Source organism: Solea solea, chromosome 20 (assembly GCF_958295425.1).
Source record: "Solea solea chromosome 20, fSolSol10.1, whole genome shotgun sequence".
NCBI classification, from domain to species: Eukaryota; Metazoa; Chordata; class Actinopteri; order Pleuronectiformes; family Soleidae; genus Solea; species Solea solea.
Genome location: NC_081153.1, coordinates 17,054,415 through 17,071,698, shown reverse-complemented (window position 1 = coordinate 17,071,698; position 17,284 = coordinate 17,054,415). Strand labels below are relative to the sequence as shown.

The 17,284-nt window shown below is 42.1% G+C and overlaps 2 protein-coding genes across 7 annotated transcripts in view; one reads left to right on the top strand and one right to left on the bottom strand.

Moving 5' to 3' along the window:
- Nucleotides 1–157: 157 nt before the first annotated feature.
- Nucleotides 158–5,103, top strand: LOC131446973 (lanosterol 14-alpha demethylase). The gene is made up of 10 exons (XM_058618399.1): nt 158–500; nt 594–692; nt 1,078–1,254; nt 1,350–1,476; nt 1,999–2,173; nt 2,491–2,610; nt 2,722–2,917; nt 3,396–3,491; nt 3,623–3,791; nt 3,901–5,103. Exons 1-10 carry the CDS (start codon nt 339–341, stop codon nt 4,077–4,079), a joined length of 1,500 nt encoding a protein of 499 aa, XP_058474382.1. The 5' UTR covers nt 158–338; the 3' UTR covers nt 4,080–5,103.
- Nucleotides 5,104–5,474: 371 nt separating this feature from the next.
- The window catches only part of akap9 (A kinase (PRKA) anchor protein 9), a 57,726-nt gene continuing 45,916 nt past the window's right edge, over nt 5,475–17,284 (bottom strand). For 5 of the 6 annotated variants that reach the window (XM_058619419.1, XM_058619423.1, XM_058619420.1 and 2 more), the window contains 23 exons: nt 16,720–16,857; nt 16,589–16,633; nt 16,361–16,492; nt 15,844–15,888; nt 13,164–15,758; nt 12,819–12,876; nt 12,463–12,584; nt 12,167–12,355; nt 11,881–12,048; nt 11,564–11,669; nt 11,260–11,443; nt 10,808–10,958; nt 10,375–10,710; nt 9,868–10,167; nt 9,541–9,758; nt 8,612–8,717; nt 8,263–8,466; nt 7,536–7,739; nt 7,221–7,453; nt 7,038–7,132; nt 6,781–6,934; nt 6,430–6,560; nt 5,475–6,002 (listed from right to left, as the gene is read on the bottom strand). In XM_058619419.1, the coding sequence (XP_058475402.1) occupies nt 5,959–6,002; nt 6,430–6,560; nt 6,781–6,934; nt 7,038–7,132; nt 7,221–7,453; nt 7,536–7,739; nt 8,263–8,466; nt 8,612–8,717; nt 9,541–9,758; nt 9,868–10,167; nt 10,375–10,710; nt 10,808–10,958; nt 11,260–11,443; nt 11,564–11,669; nt 11,881–12,048; nt 12,167–12,355; nt 12,463–12,584; nt 12,819–12,876; nt 13,164–15,758; nt 15,844–15,888; nt 16,361–16,492; nt 16,589–16,633; nt 16,720–16,857 (5,958 nt within the window). In that variant the 3' untranslated portion in view covers nt 5,475–5,958. The remainder of the gene's footprint in view (nt 6,003–6,429; nt 6,561–6,780; nt 6,935–7,037; nt 7,133–7,220; nt 7,454–7,535; nt 7,740–8,262; nt 8,467–8,611; nt 8,718–9,540; nt 9,759–9,867; nt 10,168–10,374; nt 10,711–10,807; nt 10,959–11,259; nt 11,444–11,563; nt 11,670–11,880; nt 12,049–12,166; nt 12,356–12,462; nt 12,585–12,818; nt 12,877–13,163; nt 15,759–15,843; nt 15,889–16,360; nt 16,493–16,588; nt 16,634–16,719; nt 16,858–17,284) is intronic. The other variant, XM_058619424.1, reaches the window with a different exon arrangement.

Sequence of the window (17,284 nt, the reverse complement as noted above, 5' to 3'; positions counted from 1 at the left end):
GGTCGTCCGGTTCTGCTGCGCGTGACATCATATAGCCAGATATCGGTTCAGGCAGCGGCAGCCAATCACAGCCATCCCTGATTGACAGCCACGCCGCCAACAGCCAATGGGAAGCCTCCGTTGGTCAGGCGGGGGGCAGGACGAGTGTTGACAGGTAGCGAGGTGCTGAGATATCATCAACAGTCCAAGACCACGAACACCAGACAGAGGCGAGGACGTGTTTGAGCTGTAACATGGTTCATAACGTGAATATTTAAAAGCTCATTCTTCACAGCGGAGAGTTTCAAGTCACAAGGCTACTTCCGGGACGTGTCGTGTTTGTGAGTTGACCATCAGACATGTCGATGCACTTGTATCAGTTAAGCAGTAAACTGCTGGAGGACACTGTGGGGACAGTGAACGAGAACCTGACCTCCGTGCTGCTGGCAGTCTCTGTCATCACCCTCTCACTGGGATACTTCTCCAAACTGCTGCTCAGACAGTCCGCCGACGACGACCTGGTGAGGAAACGGGAGCAAATATCAGGTTGTGACGTTCATACATTCATTCACCTTCACTTTGTAGTGATTTTTGTTTTACATTTGTCTTTGCAGAAATATCCACCTTACATTCCCTCCAGCGTCCCCTTCCTAGGTCATGCCATCGCGTTTGGAAAAAGTCCCATTGAATTTCTTGAACAGGCCTATGAAAAAGTAAGATGATGTGAAGGGAAACTATTTATTTGCAGATGTTTGGTTTACACAAATCAGAACTGAATCAGAGCTGAAGGTGCTTTCTAGCTCAGCAGAACACAGTCCTAGTGATTTATTGTGTAGTGTCACAACAGCCTGCATCATAACAGTCTAATAAGATTCTTGTTTGTGACTTCAGAATGTCCATTAAAATGTTGTAATGTCACAGAAGAAATGTTTTTGTTCTCTTAGTAAATGTGCACAAATAAAAGCATATGTTGTCCAGTAAATCTTTAGAGAAAAAAAATAAAGAATGTATTTTTATGGCTCACTGCAACTCAGATGTATTGTCCTCTGACCCTGGAGCAGTGTTTCTAAGCCTTGTTTCTCTGCTCTCCTCTCACAGTATGGCCCAGTGTTCAGTTTCACCATGGTGGGGAAAACGTTCACTTACCTGCTGGGCAGTGAAGCAGCCACTCTCATGTTCAACAGCAAGAATGACGACCTGAACGCTGAGGACGTTTACTCCAGACTGACCACCCCAGTGTTCGGCAAAGGAGTAGCCTATGATGTGCCAAACCCGGTGAGTCTGTCACCGTCACATGACTTTATTTCAGTGCAGAATTATAAGAAACATTTACGTTTATTAACAGTAAATCACTGTGCATGTTTGTGTAGATTTTCCTGGAACAAAAGAAGATGTTGAAGACGGGGCTGAACATGGCTCATTTCAAGCAACACGTGAAAATCATGGAGGCTGAAACCATTGAGTATTTTCAGAGATGGGGAGACAGTGGAGAGAGAAGTAAGCTCTTTATTTAAAACATGAGCGTTTCAAGGGTCTGTTATAACATATTATTAGTAATAGTTGGACTGCTCATGGTCCAATTTGTGTTTTTATATTCTTAATAGCACATCACTATTTGAACTCTGGAGATAAATACTGTAGTATTTTCTTGTTCTGATAAGGGTTTTTGTTTTATAGATCACACACTGACAGGTAACATTAGTATCTAGGGTACGAGCAAAATAAGCTTGAGCTTCAGCCGACACCTTTTCGGTCAATTTCTTTTGTGTAGAATACTGCTATTTAATTTATAAGAATGTGTGCTTAATATGCATCTACACAAATGTACCTACATTTATTTGTGAATACCTGTGACCGAAATAAACAAACTATTGAGTCACAGTCATGAGTAGTAGCCACATGTCATTATTTTAGTGCATTTCTTAGTCTGGATCAACTAGAAACAAATGAAGCCATCGACAGACTGTGTTTTCTGTCTCTTTGACTGTTTCTTACTGAATGTCCTTCTGCTTGCATCAGACCTGTTTGAGGCTTTGAGCGAGCTGATCATCCTGACCGCCAGCAGCTGCCTCCACGGGAAGGAGATCCGCAGCCAGCTGGACGAGCGAGTGGCTCAGCTCTACGCCGACCTGGACGGTGGATTCAGCCACGCTGCCTGGCTCCTGCCCGGCTGGCTGCCTCTGCCCAGCTTCAGGTACGACTGTCTGGAGGAGACGAAACAAGCAGGGGAAATATGTCAGTACCAGTGAAGTAAAGGGGTTATTCATGTGCTACAAAAGCATGAAAATGTGTGAAAGCAACCAAAACCTGGGAGTTGTTGAGATGATGGAAGGTGCTGCTGCCTCACTGGATTAGTTAACACATTAAAGCTGCAGTGTGTAACTTTAAAAACATAATTGAATGAGCCTGACAAGTCTCCATTAAAAATAATGTAGTTTTACATTTGCTGACCTAGAACCCGTGATGATACGGTTAAACATCTTTATTTTTATTCCATTTTATTCTTTTTAGGAAGAGGGACCAAGCTCACAGAGAGATCAAGAACATCTTCTTCAAGGTGATTCAGAAACGCAGGACATCCGGCGAGAAAGTGGACGACATCTTGCAGACGCTCATTGATGCCACATACAAGTAAGACACCTTCAGTCCTCAGTGCGTTTATTATTAACCGTGTGCTGCTGTGCTGTTGCTCACTCAGCTGCACCTTTCCTAAACCCCAAAATGACTGTGCTCATCCTTCAGAGACGGACGTCCCTTGAATGACGATGAGATCACGGGGCTGCTGATCGGTCTCCTGCTGGCAGGTCAGCACACGTCGTCCACCACCAGCGCCTGGATGGGCTTCTTCATGGCCAAAGACAGAACTCTGCAGGAGCGATGCTACGCTGAGCAGAAGGCTGTGTGTGGAGACGACCTGCCTCCGCTGCACTTTGATCAGGTACAAAATCAGCTGCAAATAAAACATCAAACAAAGTAAACGTCCTTTCAGTGAGTGATGGATTTGGGCTTTTTCATTTGCAGTGTCATCAGGACAAACATTTAAATCACTGAAACAATTAAAATTTAAGATTTGCGGCTTATTTCAGAGAAAATGGACAAATGACTCACTCGCTCACTCATCGTCTACTGCTTTATCCTCCACATGAGGGTCGCGGGGGTCAATCCCAGCAGATATAGAGTGGGCAAAGGTTACATCAGAGTTTCAACCTGCAAATACATGAATAAGTAGATAAAGTAAAAATAATACACATTGTGAGTCTCCACCTTAGCATGTCACTACATCGAGAGAAAACGAATAGATGCTGCCCCTTCTGGCCATACTTATGTACCTGTGATGGTGTCATTGTTCCCTGATTTCAGATTATTTAGTAACATGTAAATAATCCAGATTTCTTCTGTCTTGGTGTCGTCCTCAGCTGAAGGATCTCAGTTTGTTGGACCGCTGTTTAAAGGAGACTCTTCGTCTGCGGCCGCCCATCATGACCATGATGAGAATGGCTCGCTCCCCTCAGGTAAGAGTCAATATGGAGGATGGAGAGACAGACAGATGTTCCTCGAATTTATAGATAGATATTATACGAACTGTATAAGACACATTTCCTTCTTGTTGCTGACATTTTGTGTGAACTGACCCCCCACCCAGACTGCAGCAGGATACACCATCCCTGTGGGTCACCAGGTCTGCGTCTCCCCAACTGTCAACCAACGTCTGCACGACACCTGGCTGGAGAGGATGGAGTTCAACCCCGACCGCTACCTCACTGACAATCCTGCTGCAAAAGAGAAGTTTGCCTACGTACCTTTTGGAGCTGGTGAGAAGAATGAACTCAAAACTGTTTCTCAGCCGGAGACAGACATAAAATACAGAACATGTACATGTTATATTGAGTCAAACTGATCATTTTCTTGTCTGTTTTCAAGGCCGTCATCGCTGCATTGGAGAAAACTTCGCCTACGTCCAGATCAAGACCATCTGGTCCATTTTACTGCGCATGTATGACTTTGAGCTGGTGGACGGATATTTCCCCACCATCAACTACACCACAATGATCCACACACCTCACAACCCCATCATCAGATACAAGAGGAGGAAACCCTGAGAGACTGAAGGATGACAGTGAAGGTGGAGGAGGAGCAAAGATGAGAGGAAAGTGGAAAGAAGAGTGGATCTCCATCTTCCTGGGTCTCGAACTTTGCTCTGACTAAATATCAAACCTTCACTTTTATGGTTCGTTAATTTAGAGCTGCAGTCCACGCCCTTTACTGAAAGTCCAACATTACCTTAAGATCCATTTGTTTCCAGAGTCTTGAACGCTGATGTTCATATTCACAAGGTGGACTCTTCCTATGAGAGAAAAACCACAGAAAAGTAACTGCAGGTAGAAAATGTGACTTTTCTGTTGCTCAGATTAATGTGATATGTGAATTTTCCATTAATCAAAGGTTTTGTTCATAGCTGTTGTGGAGCTCTTGACTGCGTCGTATGATCTTTGTGGTGTAAGTGTGGATGTATTTTCTGAGACAAATAGAAAAAAAGTCTGAAAAGAAACTTACTGAGGACGATCATGTGATACGTTTGGAAGCTCCACAACTGCAACAAATTACACACACAATTTGCCTTTTCTTGCGGGAAACATGCACAAAAAAACCCACCAGCACTTAAACTGAATCACAATACTGTCCCTTCATAGTTTGTCTGCTGATGCTCTCGAGCAAGAAAACTCATGTTTGAAGAGAAAACCCTAAGTTACAGCTTCAGCAGAGAAAAGAGAAACCTGAACTCTGTTTGCAGTTATTTTAGTGAGTAGACCTTTACTCAGGTGTAAAGCTGGTCAAGTCACTGTATGTCGCCCAAATATGATAAATGTAATGAAGCTGTGAGTTGTTGCTACACAAACGTGTGTAACAAACAAGAAAAGAACGAAAAGATTTGTTAAAAAGTAAACAAGTGTGAACAGTTAGGAGATAAACACGGTAATAAATATATTACCTTAGCTTTTGCAACTTTGTGTTTAGCAACAATGTTTTGGTTTGTCCTGTTTTGCTGTATTTCTTACAAGGAAAAATGTTCATGAATGTCCCGGCTTTATGATGCCTTTTCAAATAAATAAAAACTTTAAAACACTTGTTGCTGATCTTTTTCAGTGTTGTCACATAAATATTCAGTAAATCCACAAGAAAAACATTTCTCAAAATCACAGTAGACATCACATTTTTATTATAGTTAAGATTATCATTATTATTTTCCTGGTTAATAAATTAGTTGTTTGGTCCTTCAAATTTAAAAGATTTTGTGATATTTTGTGATGTAGGAAAAACAATTAAACTGCAACCAAGAAAATGCTGATATAGACACAAGAATACGCCATGAATAATGTGAAATATTTGGAAAGTGATGACGTACATAGTATGGAAATGTTTTGGCAGGAAACAACAATGTCTCTATGTACAGTAGTTGGAAATGAAGAGAGGAAAAGATGCACCACTCTTTGAAATAGTGTAATCCTCTTTATTTCAGTTTTTGACAAAATACCCAGAAAATTCAAAGCTCCTACGCTTTACAAAAATACGTTCTCTACAAATGTCCTCTGTAGTCAGTCCAGCCTAAACAAAACACAGTGTAGTGTAGGATTATCCAGTAGCAGCCTCCTGAACAGTAAACCCAAACATTCTCCACATTATGCTCCACCCATACAACACAAACATAAATTAATCACGAGGTCTTAAATTAGCATTAGACAAATATACAAGATTGAAGTTTATCCACAACAAAGAGGGCAGATTAAATTACAAACGGAGCTGTTTTTCAAGTGCTGGCGACAAAAAAGGCTGAATACAACAATGTCGTACACTCATTAAAAAAAACGTGTTTTGGTCCAAATGGAAATCGAGCTCACAGCAGAATGATAGAAAACAGCAGAGCACTCAGCACAAGAAAAGGCAACTGAGTTTCTTCAAGCAAAAGTCAACTGTCAGCGTCTATCGTCTCAAGCCAAAGTGCAAGTTAGCATATGAAGAAGCACCTGTGGAGAAAAAAACACCATGAGTCAAAGTCAAATCACTACGATCCTAATACAAGTGATCAAAAAGTTTGAGACAGAAAAACAACACATAGCAGTAGATGTTATGTTACCGTGTAGTTTGGTCAAAATGTGGATTTTGTGGTGGTAAACTTTGTGGCCTTGGCAGAAGTTTAAGTGCTTTCTCTAGTTTAAAGAAACTTCCCGTCCCAGCCAACATTAATAATGTTCACAGTATCATAGATAAAAATCGCTTGTCATTTTTTGGTCATTTAACACACTGTGGAAAATGACTAGGTGATGCCTTCTGTAATCCCGTACCACGATTACTAAAACAGGGTTGTTGTTTTTTTTTACTCATACATTTTGTTCCAACCATCCCTGACACTTAAACACGTAATCATGTGGTTCACTGTGGTGAACGTGTTACCTGATGTCACACTCCCCAGTCTCCTCTGCAGAGCCTCCAGTCTGGAGATGTAGTCGGTGAGCGCGCGGTCGGGGTCGTAGCTCTGCAGGTGGGAACAGGTGAGCGCTCCGTGATCTCCGGCCATGTGATATCTACACCGCAGAGAATGAATTAAAAAAAAACAGTTAATAAACCAGCTGATCAACTATTGAATTATGAATTATCAACAAGCAAACGTTTACTTTTCAAACATGATCTATTTTTAACTGCTGCTTTGTCACACTTTACAAGATTTTGCTCATTATTTTGACAAACTAGAGAGAGAGACTAATCAATATAACATATTGACATCAGCCTCGGTGTATGTTGAACCTGTGTGGCGTGGAGGAGACGGCTGATCGAGGAGACTCCCGTCCACTTCTCCCCCTGCTGCTGGAGACTCCTCCCCCTCCTCCTCGGCCGCCTTTTTCTCTGTATATCTCAGCGCTGCCTGGGTGAAGATATGGTGAATCTCTCATCTCTGTACCTGAGAGCGTGAAAGAAAAATGTAGTAAACACTGACATCCCTTCCACACAACGTTCTCCAACATGTAGACGTAGTAACAATAATAATAATAGTAAAATATTACTGAATGTCTGTCCTGTTCCATTCTTGTTCAGACTGCAGGAGGTTGTCAAGCTCATCCCTGTCGCCTTGTGCCAACGCCTCACCAAGAAACGCATCCTGCATCAGCAGAAAAACACACAAAGCATTTGTATTACAATCAGAATGAAAGTGAATCAGTTCAAAAAATCGAGTTTCAACAGCTCACCTTGAGAGGGCAATGGAGACTCGAACGGCAGAGCGGAAGCGCGTCAGCCCTCTGCGGCGCTGGCTGTACGACTCCAGGCTGGAGAGCGACGGCTGCCCGCCCATCCTGCAGAGCAGCGACAGTGTGGCTTCCTCACACTCTTGGAAGCCGCCCAGCAGTAACAGCAGATACTTCTTCTGGTAGATAAGAGCTTTGCGGAAGCTTTCTGACCTCAGGTACCTTCCGTACATCCTCTGTAGGAAGAAAGCACAAAAACAATCAACGCTTGTACCGTCTCAGATTAACACAGAGACTTATTGGCAGCCGTTAGTTCACCTTCAGCGCAGCGTTGTCAGCCTCAGGTCCTGTTATCTCTCGCAGAGTGTCAGACCTGACCTCTCCCCGGAGTCGAGCCACCTGCGACTGAGCCAGATGCAAAGCTTTCTCCAAACGGATCTTCTCTCGAGTCCAAGTCTCCCGCTCATGGGCGAGCGGCGTACTGGCCGAGTCCATGTTTGACTTTAATCTCTGGCTGAACGACTGCAGGAGGGAATCAAATCATCACACTCATTACTCATTTTTTTAACTGCAGCATGATATGATGGCAGAAAAAAAGTTAAAAATACACAGTAAGATTGATTCCAGTTTGAAATGGCATGTCTAAAAATGCTGTACATTAAATTCATTCTTATTTGTATGTTGCAGACACAGTTAAAAAGCAAAGGCTGTACATAAAAAGGAGACATAGTCTTCTGGTTTGCTAGTAAGAATATAAAAAACAAATGAATGGTCATCACTCGGTGGTGCTTACACCTTTAGTCATAAAATAAAATCCAGGCTATGACAAAAGGCGTAAATTACCCTTTTCAACTGGCATATTAACAACAGACTAGGGTGCAATATCTGACTGTTGGGCCCCTGGAGGGAATGAGGACCCATGCTCACTTATATTTCATTGATTTCCTCAGCATTTAATGCACCCCATATCATGGCTAACAGGCTTTTTAGAATACCATGGTTATTTGGTTTTGTACACCAGTCCATATTTCTGTCATGTACTCACGCTGTCTCCTGATCCCAGTCCAGAATGTCTGTAACGCCGCAGCTCGTCTTCCAAGCGGAGCACATGGTTTCGAAGATCGTTCTTCTCTTCGGTCAGACGGCTGACAAAACCCGTGAGCTCAGCATTCTGCCTCAACAGCCGCTCTGTCAGGGAGTTGGAGGAGCTGGAGGAGCTGGAGGAGCCTCCTGCCAGCCGGGACACACTCTGAGAGACAACACACACGAGACAAAAACAACCTCATCAGCACATTCACACAAAAAACTAACTATTGAACAAAGATCATCAGCTCAACGTTTATGTGAATTAATTAATTTATGAATCAAATATGTTTTCAACAGAATGTGCTGACCTCAGGGACAGAGGGTAAACTTGGGAACTGCTGCAGCATATTGATGACCTCATCAACACTGGACTGCACCCAGGACAATTCTTCTCTGTCAACCTCTGCAGTCAGCCTGTGCAGAACATACACAAATGAATACAGAGCTTATTTACAAGAGGCCACATATGAAAAAAGTCCTGTAATTCACGCAGCATAAAAATGACTATAAAACAGCTTCAGCAATCTGATATTAAACCATTTGTTTTGATATTGAACCAACTATAACTATTTTTTAGGTCAAAATTAGGACTGAACAATTCATCACCAGTCAAAACAGTGCAATTAGCCATTCACAAAGGCTGCAAATTAATCGTTCTATTTTTTTGTTATCGCTGCAACAAATAATCACTTAATAATTGATTAAACAAAGAATAATATAGATTATCCATCCATCCATCCATCTTCTACCACTTCATCCTCCACATGAGAGTACATTATATATTTTAGTGTTATTTCCCATAAGGTAAAAACCAGTTCTTTGATTTCATCTAACTAATTGTGAAAAGGTTCTCGTTTCTTTGCTCCTCTAAGACAATAAACTGAATATCTTTGGTTTGTGGACCAAACAAATACTTGAACAAATACCACAAAATGTTTGAAAAACAAACATCATCATTTTATACCATTTTCTTCATTTTATTTAACTAAACTAAAGCTAATTTTTTAACCAAGAAAATAATCAACAGATTTATTGGTACTTGTTGGATTCAATTCATATTTTTAATTGAATATCCTAAACTTGTTTAGTGGAAATAGAGTAACATTAGCATTTGCAGCTTTCAGGGTTAGGATTACACAGATGTACATCCAGTATAGCGGAAGGATGCTAACAAAGCTCTATCAAGCGATCAAACTTTTTTACAAAATGAATAAAAGTATGGTTAATGGCTATTTACCTGCCAGGTGTTTGGTTTGACATGCTGCAGATCTTCGAGGAAACCAGGTGGAGTTTGCCTATGATCTTGTCGACTGTGCGCCATGGACCATGATGTGGTCCACTGCTGTGAGCTGCTGCAGAGACCTCCTGGAGGGGGGACGTATTGGAGGTGCCAGACTTCAGCTGGGACACCCAGTCTGTGGTGTGGAAGCCAGAGTCTCTGTGCAATGCTGACGGCTGTTTGGATAATAACAATATGGCTTTAATTCTTCCTCAAAAAACATAAACAAGAAAGACAAACTGTAAATCAGAGAGATGTATGGATTAGGATTCTGTGAACTCTTACACTGTGTCTGTCGGTCTGCTGAGGTCCACTCTCCTGCCTTTGTCCTTGCTGCTCTCCGACTTGGTTTACCCTCTCCTCCAGTCTCTCCTTCTCTTCTTCCAGGCTCCTCCTCCTCTCCATCTCTCGCTCCAGCTGCTCCTGGGTCCCTGAAATCTGTGCTCTCAAGTTCTCCAGCTGAGTCCGAGCCTCCATCAGAGCTTCCTGGTCCCGTCTTGACCTCTGACTTAGCAACATCAGCTCCTCCTCTTTCCGCACCACCTCAAGCTTGTGGGCCTCCACCTGACTGAAGAGATGCACCACCTGAAGAAGAAACATGGTTCATTTGAGATTTAAGAGGTAAATATTTGCCGATTTTATGCATATTTTCAAGTAGTATGCATGCATTTAAGAGCTCACATGTATGTGATAACCACTGGAAAATATTAACTTTTTGACAATTATACCACTAATCAACATTTATATTTCTGTCTTGAGGCTTCTAGAAGCAAACTCAGATAAATATCCCACCTGTGCGTGTTTGTCATCCAGGTCCCTCTGCAGTCTAACCAGCAGACTCCCATCGTCTCTACTGTCCGTCTCCACTGGCGCCTCATTGGAGAAGCTGTTGTTGGAGGAGACACCAGTCCGAAGCTCCCTCTCTCTCCCCAGTGCAGTGCTAATCTCCAGGGCTTTAGCTTGCTCCGTTTCGAACTGGACCTGTAGCTCCTGTAAACGTCTGTGGAGACTCAGATGCTCCTCCTCAGCCTGTTGGGAGAGCAAGGACGAGGCCTGGCGCTCCTGGTCCAGAGTCAGGGTCAGCTGGGCCACACGGCTCTTCTGCTCCTCCAGACTGAGGTGGAGGTCCTTAAATAAAAACAGAAATAGAGGTGAAATGGTTAAAGAAATGGTCATGAGAAAAAAAAAAAAAATGTAAATGCCCCTGTGATTACTCCCTTCTTACCTCCAGCTCCTCTCGCTTACTCTCCTCAGTCCTCCCAGTCCGACATTTGTCCTTCTCCATGGCCCATTGAAGATCTCTGCTCCTCTTCCTCTCATCTATCAGCTGATCACTGAGTGCGTCCATCTCAGCAGCTTTCTTTGATACCTCAGCTCTGTAAACAAATGATTATAAGGAAGGAGCATTAATGATGAGGTGCGCAAATCCGATTCAATCCAGATCTGGAAAATTTCTTGCATGTATCACCCTCGTCTATTACTTTATATTCTCTTGCTCTACTGTAAACAACACACAATATTACACACAAATCCTATAACAGAGAGCTTAGAACACCTGTAAAAGCATTTAAAACACTTAAGGCCTTTTCACAATCTAGACACAGTCAATGTAAGTGAGAGCAATTGTCTTTGTCAAGTATTTCACTTGTGTAGTGAGGAGCAAACATCATGTCGAACCTGAGTGTGTCCAGCTCTTTAAAGTGTTTGTGCTGAGTCTTCAGTGTCGTCTCCAGCTCCAGTTTAGTCTGGGATAGTTCGCACTTCAGCTCTTCCACCAGCAGTCTGTTGGTCTCTCCTGCTCCTCCCTCCCTCTGCTCCCTCCTGTTAAATTCAGCAGCCAAAGGCACTGCAGACTGGGCGCCTGAATCCCAGTGATTAGAAATATATCAGTCACAGTTTGTATGAACACAAACGAGATTTCAAAATTAATCAGAGGTCAAATAAAGTGATGATATCCCAGGAAATAAATCTAGGCTTTTACCTTGATGGAGTTGCTCCAACTGACCACGGAGATGATGAATCTCAGAGATGAGACTTGACCGCTCCGCAGTGTGGAGGGAATCCATTGCATCTCTGTGGTGGGCATCCTGTATCAGGATCCAAAAGAAAACTCCTTTTGAGTTAAAGACTCAAATGACAAATGTCATCAATGACATTGTGAATTTATCAAATTTTAATAATAAATGATGAATTAGGGTCATGTTCTGTAACATTTGGCACCGAGGTAGTGTTTGTATTGTAATCCAGACTTTTAGTGCTTAATTCCTCAAACACATTTTTTCCCCTTGAGTTATTGACCTGCTCAGCCAGTCTGCGCTCCAGCTGATTAAGGTGGATGATGGCATCACTAGTGTCCAGAAGATCCAACTGGCTGTAGAGGGTCATCTTCAGCACGCTTCGTTCCCTCAGAAACACCTGCCTCACTGCATCCAACAGCTGTGCACGCCAGTCCACACTACCTGAAGTCTGCAGTATGTCAGAGACACGAAAATCAACATCAACGAGCACAGAATCTAAAGGAAGACTCGTCCATTTCAAATGACGAGGATGGCAACATGATATCTGTATTATCCTTTTCCTCTACCTGTGTCTCTCTGCTTGTCTGCATCTGAGTGATGAGGCCTTTGAGAGACTCCACAGTGGCAAGCAAAGCATCTCTTTCCTTTAACCAGCCCTGGATGTTGAACTGGTTGCCTGGCTCGCCTTCAGAGGTCGGAAGTTCTGACAGAGAAAGCACCTGCATTCCCTCCTGGTGCACCTCACGGAGCAACATCTAAATAGTCAAACACAACAAAAAAAATATAGTGAAACAGTTAAAACAAACATAGAATACATAATTTATCTTTTTAGATAAAGTTTTTTAATAAGAAGAGGTCTTACTTTGATCCTGTCAGGCATGGGATCATCAGTTTCTATTCTGGCGCCATCTGGAGTTGTTCTGAACTCCTGTTGCAAGTTTGGGAGGTCATATCCAGTTCGCTGGCTGTAGTCTGAGCTGCTGTCTGCAATAGCACAAAGATATAAAGAAAATCATGAAAATAGTGAAGAGTACATATTAACAAAACCTAACCTGAAGGGTTAGTGTTTGTGTACAATCTACATCAGAGATCACTATCTCTATTACTATTTTGCTAAGAGATCAAAAACCGTAGGGAAAATTACATTAGTAATCAAACAGCAGGGCTGAAATCATAATAACAGAACACTATTACAGTAATTAATATGTACTATCTTACCACTGGTGTATCCATCTTTGAACTGTGGTGTAGGACGGTCTTGTCTAGATGTGGGAGCCTAGAAATCAGAAAATATTCATATCATTCCTTATTTATATCACAACTACATTTTCTGCATATAGGTGCTAAATATTAAAAAAATATAACTGATTGACCGATTCTAAAAAAATAACAATAATAATAATAATAATAATGTTCTGTATTTTAGCTTTTCAAATGCACACAGGACACCTTTGGGTTCAAAGGTTTCTGCTAAAACACAAACCTGACTTACAGTATAAAGCATTTACTGCAGAAATATTTCAAATATTACAAAAAAACTTCTGTCTTGATCCCTGCCCTCACCTCTGTAGATCGCAGCTTGTCAATGACTGCTTTAAGGGCTTTGCACTCATCCTCCAGTGCATTTGTGTCCCTCCTCAGGTTCTCACTCTCAGAAATATGCCGAGCCTCCATGTCCAGGATTTCTGCTGCGTGGAGCTCCTGCATCTGCACAATCTTTTCCTGAAACTCACTGATCACCTCCTCCATTTCCTCTTTAGCCACAGACTTGCTCTGCAAGCTTAGATCATACATTTGGAAAGGTTCGGTCTGTGTGAACGAGTCTGTTACAGTCACATGTTGGTGTTCGTTGCTACAGTTTAGCAGGGAGCTGTGGGATCTGCTGGAGGACTGGCTAGAAGGAGCAGAGTTTTTCTTGGACAGAGATAGTTTATCTTTGGCAGCGCTACCCTTAATAGCTGACTGTTTGGCTCCCTTCCTCTTAGGCTGGGTGGTGGAGGAGGATGAAGAAGAGGACTGTGGCTGATGAGACGGAGAAGGAGATGGAGGTCCAGAGTCTGCCGTCTTCAACAAAGCTGTTTGAACATCTTGCAGCTCTTTTTTGAGCTTAGAAATAGACAGCTCGCGATTATGCAGTTCTTGCATGAGTTTCTCAATCTGCTGCCTGTAGCTGCTGAGTGCTTCTTTGGTGGTATCTACATCCATCATCAGCTGCTGGTTCTCTTCTTTGAGTTTAGAAATTGAAACGTCTCGCACTTGGAGCTCTTCTTGGAGTTTCTCATTCTGTTTCCTGTAGATGCTGAGTTGTTCTTTGGTGGTATCCGCATCTATAATCAGCTGCTGGTTCTCCTCTTTGAGTTTAGAAATGCAAAGTTCTCGGTCTTGGAGCTCTTCTTGCAGTTTCTCATTCTGCTGCCTGTAGCTGCTGAGTTCCTTATTGGTGGTATCCACACCCATCGTCAGCTGCTGCTGCTGTTCCTTGTTGATTTTAGAAAAGGGAACTTCTCGCACTTGGAGCTCTTCTTGGAGTTTCTTATTCTGCTGCCTGTAGCTGCTGAGTTCTTCTTTGATGGTATCGACATCTATCATCAGTTGCTGATTCTCCTCTTTGAGTTTAGAAATGCAAAGTTCTCGGTCTTGGAGCTCTTCTTGCAGTTTCTCATTCTGCTGCCTGTAGCTGCTGAGTTCATTATTGGTGGTATCCACACCCATCATCAGCTGCTGCTGCTGTTCCTTATTGATTTTAGAAAATGGAACTTCTCGCACTTGGAGCTCTTCTTGGAGTTTCTCATTCTGCTGCCTGTAGCTGCTGAGTTCTTCTTTGATGGTATCCACATCTACCATCAGTTGCTGGTTCTCCTCTTTGAGTTTAGAAATGCAAAGTTCTCGGTCTTGGAGGTCTTCTTGCAGTTTCTCATTCTGCTGCCTGTAGCTGCTGAGTTCCTTATTGGTGGTATCCATATCCATCGTCAGTAGCTGTTTCTCCTCATTGATTTTCGAAATGGGAACTTCTCGCACTTGGAGCTCTTCTTGGAGTTTCTCATTCTGCTGCCTGTAGCTGCTGAGCTCTTCTTTAGTAATATCCACATCCACCATCAGCTGCTGGTTCTCCTCTTTGAGTTTCGAAATGGAAAGTTCTCGGTCTTGAAGCTCTTCTTGCAGTTTCTCATTCTGCTGCCTGTAGCTGCTGAGTTCCTTATTGGTGGTATCCACATCCATCTTCAGCTGCTGCTGCTCCTCATTGATTTTAGAAATGGGAACTTCTCGCACTTGGAGCTCTTCTTTGAGTTTCTCATTCTGCTGCCTGTAGCTGCTGAGTTCTTCTTTAGTGGTATCCACATCTATCATCGCCACTTGGTGTTCCTCTCTGAGTTTAGAAATCAAAACTTCCTGCACTTGGAGCTCTTCTTGGAGTTTCTCATTCTGTTTCCTGTAGCTGCTGAGATCTTCTTTAGTGGTATCCACATCCATCATCAGCTGCTGGATCTCCTCTTTGAGGTCAGAATTGGAAACATCTCTGACTTGGAGCTCTTCCTGGAGTTTGTCATTCTGTTGCCTGTAGCTGGTGAGTTCTTTTTTGGTGGTATCCAAATCCATCATCAGCTGCTGATGCTCCTCATTGAATTTAGAAATTGAAACGTCTCTCACTTGGAGCTCTTCTTGGAGTTTCTCATTCTGCTGCCTGTAGCTGCTGAGCTTTTCTTTAGTGGTATCCATGTCCTTTATCAGCTGCTGATGTTCCTCTCTGAGTTTAGAAATGGAAATTTGTCCGACTTTGAGTTCTTCTAGCAGCTTCTCATTCTGCTGCCTGTAGCTGCTGAATTCTTCTTTGGTGGTATCCATATCGGTCGTTAGCTGCTGGTGATCCTCTTCGTGTTTAGGAAGGGAAACTGGGACTTGGAGCTCTTGTTGGAGTTTCTCATTTTGCTGCCTGTAGCTGGTGAGCTCTTCTTTAGTAATATCCACATCTTTTATCAGCTGCTGTTGCTCCTCTTTGAGTTTCGAAATGGAAATTTCCCGTACTTGGAGCTCCTCTTGGAGTTTCTCATTTTGCCTCCTGTAGTTACAGAGTTCTTCTTTGGTAGATGCCACCTCATCTCTGACCGCCTGGAGCTCCTGTAGAAGCTCTGTGCTGTCAGCTCCTTCCACAGATTTGACCTGGTGGACAATTAAATAGGCAGTCAAATACTGCACATTCAATCATTGATGATTTAAATATGAAATTATAATTAGTTTGTCTTACTTGAAAAAGTTCTCCTTTAAGGTGTGCAATGGTCATTTCCCGCTCCTTAAAAAAAATCCCCAAAAAAATCACAATTAGCATGTAGCATGTGTACATATATAATATTTATGTAGGTTAGCTAATATTTAACTATAGCATAGAACAACAGTTGTTTACATTAAGTAAACAGTGGTGATGTAAGTATAAGAACCTACTGCCAACAGCTGGTTGGCTGAGCATAGTAGAGAATGATAAAAAACGGGAAAGCAACTTGTTTAAGGTAACAAAATCCATCAGTACCTCTCAATCTTACTTATTAACACATTAAATATTGTCTATACACAAATAATTGTGTATAAACCTGAGGCTTTGGTTTTTTTGACATGTTTTAGTAGGTAAAGCATAACTATTACTGCAGTGTAAAGGGACAATTATAACATAACAGTGCTCAAAGTATCAAATAAGCCCTTTTTGTAGTAAATCTAGCTCTACAGATGGATTTCACTGGAATCATCAACTGTACAGATTATAAATGTACCTGTAGCAGCTCCTGCAGTTTCTCTAAAGTTTCCCTGCAGCTGTTCAGCTCCTCTTTGGTAGCTGTTGCCTCATCACGAGCCTCCATCAGTTCATCTTGAAGCTTGACTTCTTCAGTGCTGCTAGTTGATACCTTGCAAGTGACATGGTTGCAGACAGCAATAGTCTATAAGCATGCATTCTTCGGAGAAAATATGAGTTTCACTATGTAGGATTATTTTTGTCTTACCTTCTGAAGTTGATCCTGAAGTCTTTCTATTGTTACAGTTTTTTCCTAGAAAGACAAGATCATGATCATAACCAAACAAATACTGCAAATACAAGACGTACAACATTGATACATTATTTAAGATGACATACTTGGAGCTGATTCTGGAGTCTGCTGCAGCTCTCCTTGTAACTGATGAGCTGCTCTTTGGTGGCCACAGTCTCGCTGTTTACCTCCTGCAACTCCTGAAGAAGCTCAGATACAGCAGGCTGGTGATCAGCAGAGGAGGCCTGTTGACAAAGTCACCAAGATCCAGATTGATTTAGAGACGGACTAACATTGAGTCAAAATTACTACATTTGGTTCTTAGCTGTTCAACAATAACTTTACCTTTAATTCAAGTGAGTTGTCTATATAAAGCCAAAGTAAAATCTGTATGTTTTTTTTGTTTCCACATTGAAGAAAAAGAAAACTGAAACCAGATTCAAATTCAAATCAATATGCTTCGCTATTTCTACAAATGTCTGGAGATCTTGTTTGACATTAGGATTTAGAAGGATTACATTTACAATTCAATGTCAGTCTTATGTCAGCTCGCTGTTTTAATAATAAGCAAACCCTGAAATTAAACATTTTAAAGTCTTATCTTATCTATCGTATCTTATCTTACAATTTTGATTGAATTAAAAGTTATGTGAAGGATTATTTCCACAGTGA